Source organism: Gopherus flavomarginatus, chromosome 1 (assembly GCF_025201925.1).
Source record: "Gopherus flavomarginatus isolate rGopFla2 chromosome 1, rGopFla2.mat.asm, whole genome shotgun sequence".
Classification (NCBI taxonomy): Eukaryota; Metazoa; Chordata; order Testudines; family Testudinidae; genus Gopherus; species Gopherus flavomarginatus.
In genome coordinates, this window is record NC_066617.1 from 246742350 (window position 1) to 246758877 (window position 16528).

The 16528-nt window shown below is 40.8% G+C and overlaps 1 protein-coding gene across 1 annotated transcript in view; it reads left to right on the forward strand.

Annotated features, from left to right (window-relative positions):
* The window catches only part of OCA2 (OCA2 melanosomal transmembrane protein), a 301354-nt gene that overhangs the window by 49746 nt on the left and 235080 nt on the right, over nt 1-16528 (forward strand). Inside the window, exons 3-5 of the mRNA XM_050932081.1 lie at nt 1032-1220; nt 5493-5550; nt 7275-7347. Coding sequence (XP_050788038.1) covers nt 1032-1220; nt 5493-5550; nt 7275-7347 — 320 coding nt within the window. The remainder of the gene's footprint in view (nt 1-1031; nt 1221-5492; nt 5551-7274; nt 7348-16528) is intronic.

Consider the following 16528-nt stretch of genomic DNA (forward strand, 5'->3'; position numbering starts at 1 on the left):
GAAGCTTGTGAGGTACTGATGTGTTGGTGTGTACAAAATCCAATCCCTGGTGCACCAAGAGGCCAATTCTTGTATGCACTGAGACACTGGCGCATCAAGGGTTCTTCCCCCATGGAGGTACTCTGTTGACTCCCCAGTGAACCAAAGTATGTGTCAAAACGTTGATACATATAGATTGGGCACTTTCCAACTCCTGCCCCTTCAGACTCCCTTACACCCCAGCCACCTTTTCACAGTTACCCTTCTCCTTGTGCCCCTCACACAGCCCTACTTCTTTCCCTCTTCACTAGTTTTTCCACAGGCCGCAGAGATGGGGAACCAGGCCAGAGACTAGCTGCACTCCAGTAAGCCTTCCATGAGTCATCAGACTGGAGCTGTTCTCTTCACTGCGGCAAATGCATGGGGTTTGACAGGGTAGAGATTCACTCTCATGAAGCATAGGTTTGTCAGAGAAGCTGTCTGCACTGCCCAGTTCCTAAATGCACGCAATTTACTTGACTCCGTGTAGCTCAGCGGTCGGCAAACTTTCAGAAGTGGTGTGCAGGTTCTTCATTTATTCACTCTAATTCAAGGTTTCGCGTGCCAGTAATACATTTTAACATTTTTAGAAGGTCTCTTTCTATAAGGTCTATAATATATAACTAAACTATTGTTGTATGTAAAGTAAATAAGGTTTTTAAAATGTTTGAGAAGCTTCATTTAAAATTCAATTAAAATGCAGAGCCCCCCAAATTGGTGGCCAGGACCCAAGCAGTGTGAGTGCCACTGAAAATCAGCTCGTGTGCCGCAGATTGCCTACCCCTGGTGTAGTTCCTAGAATCTCAGCCAGGTAACATTTCTTCCACCAGCCATCACACTAATAACCTGATTTTGCAAACTCTTAGGCACATGCTTAACTTGATTACCATGAGTATTCCCAGTGAAATCAATCACAGGAAAGTTAAGAATGTGCAAAATCAGGATATAAATCAGTAGATTTTTAAATTAAAGGAAAACATTTATTTATTTATTTTATTAAAAATGTTTTGTAGGCTACGATGTATGGCTCTTCATAATCCAGATTTTACCACAGATGATGATTCATGGGATAACAGCTCTGCAGAATTTGAGCAAAGGTCTCACCTGGGAAGTGAAATGGCCAGCTTGTCTAGATCTGCTTCCTCTGAGAAATATGAACTCTTGGACAACCTTCATATCAAGTTCAATTTACCAAAGATGAGGTATGAATCCAGAGCTTGCTTGTTTTGTTTTTGTTACTTCTGCAAGGGTCAATAACCAAAGGCAGATGTCTTGAAAATGATTTCATTTCTGCAAATGAGTAAAATAACACTCCATATTCTGGGTCATGTTGTCCCATCAATTTTTAAGCAAAACCAAAACACACTTTGAAATTCATCGTGAAATCTGGTTAAGATTTACGGCTCCTTGTTATTACTCGCAACTTGTCTTAGGTCTCTAACTAAATACTATATAAGGGAAAAATGTCTTTATGCCTTTTTTAAAATTCTTTGTGTTCATTTGTGAATATATCACAAGATCTTCCACAATAGGTTTTGCTGCTTGGATAAATTTTTGTTTGAATAGTTTAACTACCACTATTTTTGTAAATGTATTTTTATTATAATTATAATAGCCTTTTACATGTACTGTAATGCAAAATGTGCCCAAACCAACCTGCATCCTTCAGTTATCTAAAGTAGGCAGACCTTGTATAAAGTCTACATTTACTTCTTTCTTGGGGTATGGGTTTACTAGTAAATTAAATGTTATCAACACAACCTGAATTTAAGCCTAAAATTGGTCAGTGTTGGCTTTTCCTAGATTTTAGCTGCAGAATCTCTTAGTTCTAGATGCTAGTTCACTTTGCCCCTTCTAAAAACTACAGCACTCTTTTTATAGTCTAGTTGCACCTGCAGTAATCACCTGGCAGCATTGCGCAGGGTTCAAATATCTCTTATTACTCAACATAGGTGCACTGCATCCTGTGCCAGTTTCTAGAGTCTGCCACTCTGTGTGATTTAGCCAAATAACATTTTGTAACAATGTGCTTTGTTTAAGCTCACTGCTTCATGTTTATCTTCCAGTTCTAATTAGGGATATTTAAATAACGTGGGATTTTCCCTATTCTCCATTGTTGTTGAATAAGCAGAGTAGGCTAACTGTATTGGCTACAGTTAGCACAGCTTGGCTAAATACTGACAACTATACCAGCACTGTTTCTTTGCAATATTAGCAGCTTGAGCCAATATTTGATATTGTTTCAGTCCTCCTTGGTTTCTTTACTTAATCATTTGCAAAACTACACAAGTTTTCATTTTAGGAAAGTGCTATATTTTCTTGGTGGATTTTCCTGTGAGATATTTTGCTGTATTGTTGAATATACATAAGGGCCAGATCCTCAGCTGGTATAAATGAGCATAGCTCCATTGACGTTAATGGGGCTACTAGTGGAGGATGTGGCTCGCAATCACTAAGTTTAGAGACAGAAGGGGAAATTCTGCCCAGATTTGCACCTCATGCAGGCCCCTTGGAGTCCAATGGGATTTCCCTGTGAGTATAAATCAGGATAGAATCTGGCACAGAAGTTGTACTTGCATTACTGTGCCAGATTAGAATCGTAATGCAAGACACAGGTTGCTGAATATGGTTAAAACAAAGGCTGGTTTGTAAGCTGTTAAAAGAGCTGCTCCTGTAATACTAAGTGCCAAAAACCAACCAACCAACCCTCTCCCCCAAATGCTATGCTTCATCAATAAAATAACATTTTTCAGAAGCTTCTAATTATATCTTGTCAGCTTTTGAGGATGAATTTGTTATTTAAGGACAAGTAGTTATGGACTTCACAATTAACGCCTCTTGATTTCTATTGCATCTTCCAACGTAGTTGTCATCATGTATCTTGTTTCAATAAGAACTGTTGAAACATAATTTGAAAGTGCAGGCTGAAGATTTATCAAATGCATTAAATCTAAAATAATCTGAACAAGGCTTTAATAATTTGTAAAATATTAAAAAATCCCAACAAAGTACGTAAATAGTAGTGTGTTGTTAAGAGGTAGAGAATAGAGGTGGGAGAGAGAAACAAAATATATAATTAAAGACATGTACTGGGTGTTCTTCACACATCCTGCTTGATTGTAGCTCACACGTATTATCAATCCTGAGGTGCTGGTAATTGCTTTTGTAACTTAAAATTGGTCATTGCTGCCTTGAGTTTCAAACCTTTTTTGTTCTGCTATTTTTCATTTTTCAGTAGCTTGGACTTTGATGTTTCTAGATGAAAGACTTTAAATAGACTGAGCCTGCTTCTCCACTGCCCTGCGGCTTGGATCACTCTGTGGCCACCTACATGGTTTCTAATTTTCCCATGAGTGATCTTGATCCTAGGACTTATTTCCACTATGATTCAAACATGACTTCTGAATCTTTTGAAACTTGTCTAATTTAGTTTTCTATTACACAAATGACTCTCTTAATACAGCTGTTTATTGAACTAGAGCCTTCTCAACTAATTCTAATGTCTTGGAATGTTTTTCTCTTTGCCACCATCAGGCTTAAAGCAACCCACTCACTTGGCATTCTATCAGGAAGGCAGCCGATTTTTTAATGTTTACTTTTAGCTAAAATACTAGGGAGACATCCTAGGTTTTAGTTAACGGAGAGAATTAAGAGACAAATTACACAGCAGAACCCATTGCTACTGTGAATATAAAACAATGTGACATACCTGGGGCACAGTCCAGACTAGTGGGGGCTGTCCTTGGGAGCCTTATAATGCTTTGTTGTAGTAGCTCCCACCTGGGCCACTCACAAACAGCCTTCCAGCGGGCAAGCCACACGCTGAGGGTCTGTGTGTAATTGCAGCCTGACAGCTAAACCCTAGCTCTGACCAGCCTTACTTATACTGTGGGATGACCTCAACACACCCCTAGTCTCAGATCTTCTCCCAGAAATTTATGTTCTGTACTGCCCAGCCCTCTCCAGTACAGTACAAATATATTGTCTGTTATTCCTTAAGGGAATAATATGCCAGCTTATTATTGTAAATAGAGTTACCCAGACACTCCAATTCAAACACACTGGATTAGATAAAACACTAAAACAAGTTTATTAACTTCAAACTATATTAGATTCAAAGATTTATCACCATATGCTTCCAGCAAGGTTTCTGACCAAACTCTTCTGGTCAGGACCCACCCTTCCCCCAAAGTCCATCTTCTGTTTTCCCTTGTCCTCTTAGGAGTGATACCAGAAAGACAGAGAGGGTGTCTTGGAGTGTCTGCCCCTTCTTTTGGTAGTCCTGTCCCCCATTTGAGAAGCATTTCCAGCTGGGAGCAAGGTGACAGGCAGTCTAGTGAAGGAAACTCCATGCTGTTTCTTTGCTAAGATATAGATTTTTTGTCCCGCCCCCTTCCTTGCCAAATACTGGCCACTTAGCAGGTAATGGTTCATCAGCCTTATTTCCACCTGTCTGAGGCATCAGCTTGCCCTTTCTCAGTAACTAGTTTGTCCACTCCCCAGACTTATCTGGAAAACATACTTCAGTCATGATTTCAGCTTATATTCAAATTTTATATATAATGTTGCTATGTGCATTTTGCCATGATGTTATTTTTCAGCAAGTTATGAGGTATTTATTGATACCTCACAAGGCATATCTTGTACAAACATTATTCCAGTAGCATGTAGGGTGTGAGCCCCGGGGTATATTTTCTATCACACATTGATTTTACATATAGTATTGACAAAATAGAAAAATAATTAGTAGAGAGAGAGAGACCTCCCATGTATAAGACATAAGGGCATAGTTTTTAAATGGTAAATGTAAAAACAGATTACCGGAAAATGCAAATTTTTAATAGAAAATAGTTTAATTTAAAACAAGCATGGTTTGACATACTAAATATTTTCCTGAGATTTTAGCATATTTGATGGCATTGAATCTTTTTAAAATAAGTCATTGTTCAGTGTACTCAGGCTCACTGTGATAATGTCAAATATAAATCAAACCCAAGGTTCTGATAGTTTATTTGTGAATGTCCAGAAACTGGTGATGTTTTAAAGAGATAATTTGATTATTGTAGGACTCCAAATGTCTATTCCTTTCTTACATCTATGATTTTTTTCAATAATTTTCAGGGTACGTATTAGAAATATTTTGAGGGAATGATCAAATTTTGGAGAAGTCAGCCATGACAGTGTGCCTCTTGTGTAATGAGTAAAATGTATTTAGGGCCCAGCCTTGAAGTTCTCATACAAGGCAAACTCCACTGATGTTAAAAGTAGCTTTGTATTTGTAAGGATGACAAGATTGGGCTCTGGAATGGCAATAGACAATTGCTTGCATTTTAGTGCCCGTATTCAGTACTCTATGGGGAAACTGAGTTCTCTGGCTAATCATGTTTTTTTCTATGTAAAAAACTTCCGTATGATCAAACACAAATAATGTTTTTTATAAAGTTTGTACAAGTAACATTATTCTTACCTTTCAGATGCTGTTTAAGATTCCTAAAAGTTTCAACTCTTTTTATCTTTGTAGTGGTGTGCTCCGTAAGTATTGAATTTGCAACATTCTTTCATTTAATAAATTAGAATTAAATCAGTGTAATGATTTTAAATTGGAATTACTGTAATTTAAGGCTAAATTTAATCCTCTCAGGGGAGTGAGGATCAATGGGCAAAAAGATGCACAGGTCTCTTGTGGACTAGTTAACACTGTCCCACATGCTACATACTGTGCCCCCAAGGGAGCTTGGAGAGAAGGCAGGTCCAGTTAATAAGCATGTATGTCACTGGCAGGTGTATAAAGATTTTGAGATGGCTCCTCAAGCACTGCTTCAAAACTGGGGGCCTTCAGGGGTCAGCTTCTTCCTCTGTCAAAATGTCCACACTAACTCCTCCTTTTCCTCCTCAAACTCTCATGGAACTCCTTGCAGAGTGGAAAACAGGCCCTGCAAAACCTCGTGTGGGCTCTCTGCCTTCCCCAATGGCTGCTAACATGTGGCTGTCGGTATCTCTTTCTGGTCAGCTAGCATAGGGAGGGGAGCTGCAGAAGGCTGCACTCTAGCAGCCATTGGGAAAGGCAGAGAAACTGTCCCAGGAATAAAGCTGGGAGGATGAAAATAGTATAGAGCTTCGTATTTTAGCTAGTTCCCCCAGACCCAGCCCTTCTTAAAAATCTCCCATTTTGCTTGATGCCCTAATTCTAATTCCTCTCTCTTTCTGTCTCTAGAACCCTTTCCTCGTCCTCCTCTGTCTTCTCCTTCTATAATCTCTGCTCTTTCCTTTTTCCTCTTTTCATTGTTCTAATACTCCTGTCTCTTTTCCCTGTCCACAAGTGTCTCTTGCCTGTAAATGCTGTGCATGTGTTTAATTTCTGTCTCTAATGAGCTGTAGCTCATCTGTCCTCAAATCCCACCTGTAGTCCACTGCCTGATTCTAGTTCTCCCCTCTCACGCTTTCCCTTCTGGGATCCTCATTTTCTCTCCTCCTTTCTTTCATGATTATCCTGGTTTTTCCATCCTCCTTGCCTCATATTAACTGATCAACAGTGCTGGTGGAGGCAGCCAGCTCCCGAATAAGTGTCTCCTTTCCTGGCTCTGTTGCTCCTTGCTGTACTATAATGAAACAAATCGAACACTTGAAAGGTGGAGGCAGAAAAAGAATGGAGGGAGACACTGATCCAGGATTCAGTAGCAGTCACAGTGTTCTAGTGGAGGGAAGCTAGAGGAATAGCAGGGAAGATGGCTGAGGAGGGGTCTGCAGTTGTCAGATTGATGCTGTTGACTGGACAGTCCTAATGGAATCTGTGAACTGTTAGGCTGCAAGGCTCTGCAAGTGTTTTGGAGGGTTGGAAATTATCTGCTTGCCTGACATAAGGAATCTTTTTCTATTTGGCAGGATTCCTGTAGCAGAGGGCATAATAAGCATTTGTTTCCCTTCAGCCAGGGCAGGATTTGGGCCTAACTTTCCAGACAGTTCCTTAAAACTAGCCTGCAACTTGGTCCTGGCCAACAAAATGTATGACTTTGCTAGTTTAAATGTGGTGAAGGATTACACCTCAATACCACTCACTCTTTTTCAGAGTCACAGGCCTGGTTTTAAGTTTGAGAAATATCAGCAATTGGAATGAATATACCTGAAAACATTATTGTGAATTATGCATTTGTTTATAAGGTTCAAGAAAGGCCATTTCATATATTTTTTGAGACAGACTGGGGAGATAGGTCAACTCTGTAACAATTCAATGTATGCTCATTTTTTGTTTGTCGTAGATTTTATTTAGCACTTATCCAGATCAAGGAGCACCCTGGCAGATGTTGGCTGTTTCACCATTGGAAAGTTACTGTATCCTTTAACATTTTCTTTTGTTTAATAATCAGAGAGCAGTGCGGTCATTGGTTATACTGATAAGCTGATACAAAATGGCTGCTTGGCTGATTACAACGATTTATTTCCTTAGAGTCTGTGATGCTACCTGACTGCCCTTATGGTAGCAAATTAATTTGTTCACAAACCTGTTTCCATAGTAACTTATCTAAATGATAATGAATTGTGCAAAGGCCTGATTTTCCTATTTCTTCAACTGGACACCATTTGACCCCTACTCATGTCTTAAAAAGGGAACTGAAGTTCATAATGAAACCTGACCACAATATGCAAAATGTAAACAGAGGTATAAGGTCACAACGACAGAAAAATCTCAAAACTAGTTCCCTTTCATCTGTACAGAGTGGCAGTTTGGTCAGATTTGAGTGATGTTGTGACACCATGCATCGGATCACAATGACACTCACTGAAATTTGGCCTGGTTGCCCTTTTGTCTGGACAGAGGGCTGGCTGGATCAAATTTCAGTGACGTTGCAACCACACAGCTGGGACAATGCTCTGGACTGCTCCAACAGCAGCCGTACTGATGTAGTAGGGGACCACTATTTAAAAGTGCTTGGAGCATCTCCCCCCTCCCCAGCTTCATAGCCTATGAAACTTTGAGCAAGTGCCAAAACCTTGAGGGGAGGGGGGCATTTCTTTCATTTCCCCACTCCTGACACCTCTAATTGGCACCACTGCTTGGAACCTATGCGGAGGTGAGGAGGGAAGACATTTAATGTGATGCTTCTATTACTACTAATGTGAGCTGTTCATTATACATGAGCATTTAGTGAATGATTAAATGCACCAATATTCTGGTGTTGAATCTGAGTTTTTAGTACCTTGAAATCTAAGTATTAGACTATAGGGAATTAACATCTACATACACACTGAAAGATTAATAAGCACTGCCAGGCTTGCAGGTAATACATGGTATTGTTATTAGGATAGGATTAAAATTTAAAATGATCTGGACAAATTGGAGAAATGGTCTGAAGTAAGTAGGACGAAATTCAATAAGGACAAATGCAAAGTACTCCACTTAGAAAGGAACAATCAGTTGCACACATACAAATGGGAAATGACTGCTTAGGAAGGAGTACTGTGGAAAGGGATCTGGGGGTCATAGTGGATCACAGGCTAAATATGAGTGAACACTGTAACATTGCTGCAAAAAAAGCAAACATCATTTTGGGATGTATTAGCAGGAGTATTGCAAGCAAGACATGAGAAGTAGTTCTTCCACTCTACTCCACGCTGAGTAGGCCTCAGTTGGAGTATTGTGTCCAGTGCTGCGCACCACATTTCAGGAAAGATGTGAATGAATTGGACAGAGTCCAAAGAAAAGCAACACAAATGATTAAAGGTCTAGATTGAAGGGAAGATTGAAAAAATTGTTTGTTTATTCTGGAGAAGAGAAGACTGAGAGGGGACGTAAGTTTTCAAGTACATAAAAGGTTGTTAGAAGGAGGAGGGAGAAAAATTGTTCTTCTTAACCTCTGAAGATAGGGCTTAAATTGCAGCAAGGGTGGTGTAGGAAAAACTCCCCAACTGTCAGGGTGGTTAAGTGCTGGAATAAATTGCCTAGGGAAGTTGTGGAATCTCTATCAGGATGGCAGAGATGGTCTAGATAATACTTAGTCCTTCCATGAGTGCAGATGACTGGACTAGATGACCTCTTGAGGTCCTTTCCAGTCCTAAGATTCTATGTTTTTGTTTCTCTTGAATTCTACCGAAGAGGTCGTACTTAGGAATGATTGCAATTCTTCTATATTATTTTTGTTTGCCATACTAGTTCTAGAGTGCTACATATGTGAATGGTGAATTAGGGACCAATAGGAAAGGTCTTTGCCCTGAGAACTTATGCATCCCACTAGACAGTGTGTACATGTATCCTCTGAGCCTGGCCTACAAAAGATGAGGGTCTGTTACAGATCTCCACTGAAGAGTCTGACTGTGATGGGATGCCCACCCTTTCAGGGCCAGGACTCCTGGGGTTAGGCAGCCTTGTTCAATGAGTCCCACCTATGCCATAGTTAGCTGCCTCCAGCCAAGGCGATAAGATAAATTGGGGTCAGGTTACAGCCTGATTAATACTTGAACCTCATAAAAAGGCCAGAGAACTCAGAGGGAGGACTCACAAGGAGCAAGCTGGAGTCCTGTGAAAGGCCCTTCAGTAGGTTCTGGAAAGACTCCCAAGTCAGAGCACTATCCCAGAGCAGGGAAGACTGAAAGGTAGCCCAGAGAAGCTGAGGCTGTGAGGGGACTCCAGGGAAAGCAGCTTGAGAGTCAGCACTCTATCCCAAAGCAGAGAGACTGCTGGGAACTGAGCCCAGAGGATGGGCTGAAGAGGAGCCCAAACAACAAGAAAGAACCTTTTGTTTATGTGAACTTTTGTTGCCCCAGAAAGCAATTGAACTCTGAGAGTGACCTAGCCAGAGAGTTGAGAGACAGAAAACCCAGATGAGGGGGAACTGAGGCAGGGAACATCCCTAGTGCCATGCTTTGCCAGCAAGGGATGCTACGGGGCAGCTATGTCTGTGACACTGGCTCGTTAGCTCAAGCTGTAGAGACTCTTTTTTTGGGCTCTGGAGGTCCCTGAGTTAATCTCTGATGGCAGCCCTGGCACGTTTTTCAATTTAATATCTGCTGTTTAGTGAATTAGAAACATATGGCCTTGTCTCATCTCAAGGGTGCATCTCCCGTTGATGTCTGTACTCATGTAAACGTCTGATCTTGTGAGAAGCTTGCTGTGCAAAATTTGCTCACGAAGGTTACTAGGAATAGAGTCCAGGTAAAGAACTTCTCTCTCTAGATTTGACTCTGTCATCTTCTGTGTTTGGAAAGGGCAGAGATCAGTGAAAAATAATAATGATTCAGTTCTGACAGGAAGGTCTATGCAGGCACTGCCAGTACTGCTAATTCAAAATTAACTGTGTTGGAGAGAAATAGAGGAAAGAGCTAAAGTTTTGAAAGCAAAATGTAGCTGATGTGAGAATGCAGAGGCTTATACACTCTAGAGATGGTTGGGAAAACTTCTAATGAAAAATATTTTCAGTGAAAAACAAAGAATTTGGAAGCATTTTCATGCCCCAAAAGAGTGATACCCTTCTTTCTTCTTCCCCTTTTGTATTTTTTCCTCTTTTCCAGCTTCAGTTTGATGTTTTTGGTTTTCCCTGTCATGCCCACTCTCTCTCAGCACCAGAATTCATTTTGTTGGAGGCAGTACTTCCCATCTCTGGCAGTAGGATGTTTCTACTGAAATGGATGTTCTCCACTTTTCATTTTACCTATGACTACCTCTTTTCCATCTTCTCTACCTCCTTCCCTTTCTTTCTTTTGTTGTTCCTCACCTGGGTTAACCCTAGTTGTCTCTCTTCCCATCATCTTCTATGTCCCTCCTTCTGAACTGCTGCTTCTTTGCTGTTGCCCATTTCACCAAGGCACATCTGGCACACAGCACTGAAGTAGCTAGGCTGCAGCTGTCAAAAGCAATACCAGAAAACCACCCCCTCCAGTGACTTTGTGGAGATTTTTCCATGTCTGTAGGATTTGCTTTAGTAGGATTTTGTTCACAAATGCATTTGGTTTCCGTACTGTCCCTGGTTCAAATTAAATTGATTTAGTATAATTTTCCAAAATGGTAATGGTGCTGTTCCTTTTTTTTGTTGTTTTTTAATCGTTTGTGACTTGTTGACTTAAAAGCTCATTCACCTACAAGAGGTATTCTGTGCCAGTGCACGGCAGCAGGCCCTCTTTTGCAGAGGATTTTTTAGGGACAATCCCAATTTTTGGTTTTTTTCTTATGTGGAATCCTATTACCCCTCACCCCCTGTCCCGATTTTACAAACTTGCTGTCTGGTCACCCTATGCTGTTGTGTCATGTTTGTGAAATATTTTTAGATCTTTGAATGAAAGGCAGGTAAGTGCAAAGTATCAATAATTAAGAAGATACACCTTTGGGAACTGGGTTTTAAAAATAGCAGAGAAGATACAGTGATGCATTAGCAAAACCCAGTGCTTCTCAGTTTAGGGGTGAATACTCCTAATACACAAGGATTTTTGGCCTATTGTGACTGCACAGTCAACAGTATTCACAAATGATCTGAGTTCATTAATTAGAAAACTGTGAACTACGAAGAGAAGTATTTCTGCTTTTCTCCCATAATGAAAATAAGTTTTGATTTTGTAGGATGTTCTGAAATGCTAGATGTTCTCCACATTCATTACCGTGCTTCTCTTCATGCTGTGTTTCTAATAACTTTTGCCCTGATCTATATGAATTTGTATGTTGTGCAGGCAATAGAGAACAGAGGTCTGGAGCAAATCAATGCACCATAATAGAAATAGAGTTTCTGAAATGAAAAAGTAATTGGGATTCTTGTATGCTAAAGAGGAATTGTGCAATCCAACCATATACCACCTCCCCCTAGTTTAAAGAACAGTCTGTGTTTCTTTGGCATAGTACTTATTTACCTTGTCACACCTATTATAATTATCTTTAGTTGAATGCTTCTCTCTTTAACTAGAAATGTTTGGCTCCTATAAGAGAAGTATTGAAGGTAATAACTGTCACACCTTCCGTTGCATTGCAGTTCTGAGATTCCTTCAAATTCTTCCAAGCTTTGAGCCACTTCTTTCCCACAAGACCTCATATTTAGCTTATCGAGCTGTCAGCTCCCACCTTTGCTCTGCTGATGATAGCAGCCTTGATTACCTGTTTGTCCACTTCCCCCTCAAAGACCTTTGTACTGTCTCTTTTGCCAGTGCCTGCTATACACTGGGGAAATTTCCAGTCAGACTCAGTAATGTCATTTCCTTGTCCTTCAAACCCTCCCTCAAAGTCACCTCTTCTTTAACTGGACTCTAATAATGACAGAGCAGGTGGTGGGTTGCTATTACTGCCCCCAGCTGGGTAAGAATTGAGCACATCTGAGCAAGACCGATGTCCATCCACCCTCCTTTTAAAAACCTCCAGTGAAGAAGCTTCCACAACCTCCTGAGGCATTGTCCTACTGTTAGGAAGCTTTTCTTGAGATTTAATCTTATATGCTATAGTTTGAACCCATTGTCCTGCCCTCTGTGAAGAGAGAAAAATTTTTCTGCACCTTTCTTATGGCAGCCTTTCAAGTATCTGAAGACCTCTGTCACGTTCCCTTTCAATCTACTCTTTTCCAAACTAAACATACCCAGTTCCTTCAGCCTTTGTTCGTATGGCTTGCATTCCATCCCTTTGATCATCTTTGTCACTTGCCTCTGTATCCTTTCCAGTTTCTCTACATACTTTCTATACATTAGTGACCTATTTGAGGTTAACCAGCTCTGAGTAGAGTGATACTATCACTTCCTGTGACTTGCATGCTACGACTCTGTTAAACCTAAAATTGAAAAAAATATATATATTTTGAAACAGCATCACATTGCTGACTCATGTTGAAGATGTGATCCACCACAACTACACAGATCCTCGTCAGCAGTTTTCCCCTCCCCTATTCTATATTTGTGCATTTGGTTTTTCTTCCCTAAGTGTAGCACCTTACATTTGTCTTCGTTGAATTTCATTTTGTTGTCTATAGCCTAGTTCTCCAATTTATCAAGATATGTCTGAATTTTAGCTCTGTTCTTCAAAGTATTGGCAACCCCCCACCCCAGCTTTGTGTCATCTGTAAATTTCTATATCTATATCCAGGTCATTAATAAAGATGTTAAACAATACCGGATCCAAAACAGATCTCTGTGGAACCCCACTTGAGACCTCTCTCTAATCCAACATCATTCCATTAATAATTATTCTTTGTTTGTGGTTGTTTAACCAATTATGTATTCACTTAATGGTAGTTCTGTGTAGCCTATATCTCTCCAGTTTAGATATCAGAATGTCATGAGGGACTGTCAAAAACCTTACTCAAATCCAGGTGTATTATGTCCACCACATTTCCCCCTATCCACCAAATCAGTTACCCTGTCGAAGGAAATCAAGCTGGTTTGGCATGATTTGTTTTTGGTAAATTCTTGTTGGCTGCTAGTGATTACCCCTTCATCCTCCAGGTATTCACAAATTGAATATTTTATACATTGCTCCAGGCAGCCAGCCCTGCTGATCTGAATTCATTCGAATTGGTCTGATGTATTCTTTACTTATCTTGATCTGCATCCCTTCCCCTTTATTGTCTATGGTAATTTGACTAGTCGTCCAGTCGCATGTTATTTTGTGTGAGAAGACTGAAGCAAAGTAGGCATTGAGCAGCTCTGTACTCATATCGTTTCCCATTACCTGCTTGCTTTCTCCATTGAGCAGCAGACCCAACCATCCCTTATCTTTCTTTTTTGTCTGACATATTTGAAGAACCCCTTCCTGTTATCTCTAACTTTCCTTGCCATTTGTGACTTTCCTGATTTTTCTCCCTAAACGCTCTTGCTATTCTCATGTATGTTTCCTTGGTGACATGGCCCTCCTTTCATTTCCTGTATGTATCCCTTTTCTTTTTTAGATAGCTAAAATGCAACTTGTGCAGCCACATTGACCTCCTGTGGCTCTTACCTTTCCTCTGTGTTGCAATAACTTGATGATGAGCTTCTAGTGTTACATCTTTTAAGAACTGCCAACCCCCTTTGACTCCTTTTCTTTCTAATTAGTCTTTCCATGGGACCTTGCTTACTAGTTCTGAGTTGGTTGAAATCTGACTTTCTGAAGTTCAGTGTCCCTGTTTCACCGTTCTCATCTCTTTCTTTCCGTAGGATCTTGAATTCTATCCGATCACAATCTCTTCCTCCCAAGTTCCCGACCACCTTCACGTTTGCAACTAATTCATCACTGTTGGTCAAAACCAAATCCAAAATGTAGACACCCCCCCACAGTTGTTTCCTCAACTTTCAGGATCAGAAAGATGTCCCCTACACATGCTAAGAATTTGCAGCATGTATTAGGTTTTGCTGCAATAGTCTTCCAACAGATAGGGAAGTTAAAATCTGCCATTAATGCTAGATCATGTGCATTAGCTAATCTTGTTACCTGCTTGTAGGATGACTCATCCACTTCCTCTTCTTCATTTGTTGGTCTGTTATAGACCCCGACCCTAACATCGCACTGTTCTTTCCCCTTGTTATACTCACACAGAGACTCAGCACTTCCTCTTGGACCTCAGAGCAAGTGTATACGTTCTCAATGTACAATGCAACACCGCCTCCTTTCCCCACCCATACCTGTCCTTTCAGAGCAAGCTATATTCCTCTTTGCTGGTACTCCAGTCATGGGAGTTGTCCCACCATGTCTCTGTGATGCCAATTAAGTTACAATTTTCTTCATATAACATATCTTCCTGTTCTTGTCCATCCTCCTTGACCCATTTGTTTGTCTCATCCACCTGTTATGTCTTGTCTTTTAGATTGTAAGATCTTTGGAGCAAGGAGTGCCATTTACTATGTGTTGATACAGTACTCAGCACATGAGGCCCCCAACTTGGTTGGTGGCTTTGTGCTACCACAGTATAGATCTTAGCAATATTTGAGGTTCGTCCTGTGGCTAAGTTCTGAGCAATTCACAATTATCTCTTAAATTGACCGGTAAGATATGAGGCCAAAGTGTTTCTGATCAGTGATTTTCAACAAAACTATTTAGAACTTTTCAGTGTATGGGGGAAGGGGTGACATTGGAAAAAAAAAAAGATATAAGCTAATGAGAAGGAAAAAAAGAAGAGTGAGAAGTTGAGGATGTTAGTTACCATGATTATGGCTGAAGCTGCATGGGTTTTGAAATCAAAGATTGAATGATCACTGCAATTACTTCAGTCACGGAGCAGGCAGAGGTCATTGTGAAACCTTTTAATCATAATGCCATGAAGAGCTGGGGGCAGATGTTTATCAGTAATATCAAAAGGGTTTTTCCTGTCCTGAGCGACAATCAACCAACTCACCCCTCGCCCCATTCTTAGATACAATAGTCTTGGTGACTGACTAAAAAATCCTGTTGCAGCTCTAATCTTTTGTGTCGGCCTTTTTGGAGTTTGTTTTATTGTGGTAGCTCTGTTTAATCAGTACACTCCTCAGATTTCCTGCTGCAGAACAAATGTTAAGTGTCCCCTTGTACTCATTTGTATTGTCTGCAAGGTGCTGAGCCCTCTAGCTCTGATCCAGTAAAGAACTGAGGCATATGCTTTATGTTAGGCATGTACCCAAGCGCTTTGCTGGATTGGGGCCAGAGTGCCCAGCACCCTGCAGGATTGAATCATAAATGCATTAATAGTATAAATATTAGGCAAAGAGCGAGTTGTGAACTTTAACAAACTGAAGCCTTCAAGGAAACATTTCCCTCCATCCCACAAGAAACCTCCAACTCATAGCTTCCCTTCATTCATTCCTCCCCCAACATCCCTGGTATCACCTCTAGAGGAGCACCCAGCACTCGGATAGATCGGGCTGTGGCCCCACTCCTACTATTGGTGGGGACACTGCTAGCCATTGCTCTCATCTTTGCTGTGGAAAGGATAATCTTGAAAGTTGCCTCCCTTTCAATCCAAGGTCTCTTCTGAGATGACAAGAGGCCTGATTCCCTGGACCAGGCTTCTGCTGTATCCAGTTCTTTGCTCAGTTGAGGGTCAGTAGCTCATATGGCTGAGAGAGTTAGCAAGGGAAGTTTCCGGGTTTCTTTAACAACTATAAAAGCAGCAAAGAGTCCTGTTGCGCCTTATAGACTAACAGACGTATTGGAGCATGAGCTTTCATGGGTGAATACCCACTTCGTCGGATGCATCCGATGAAGTGGGTATTCACCCATGAAAGCTCATGCTCCAATACGTCTGTTAGTCTATAAGGTGCAAAGGACTCTTTGCTGCTTTTACAGATCCAGACTAACACAGTTACCCCTCTGATACTTTAACAAATATATATGCTACAAAGTGAAACCCCAGAGTTCCTAGCATGCAGTTACTTTGGAACCCATTAGGTCTTCTGATGCACTTTGCTAAACATTATGGGATGCCTTGTGGACTTCATGCACTGCTAGCCATAGCAAAGGAGGAAGGGTGTATGTGTGTGGGTGAAGTAGGAATCAGAATACTTCCTATACTCCCAGAAGAACCCTGGGATTCTTGGTGTGCTCAGCAGTGGATTAACATATGGGCCCAGGCCAATTTGGGGACCCCCACAGGAGTGCCAGAAC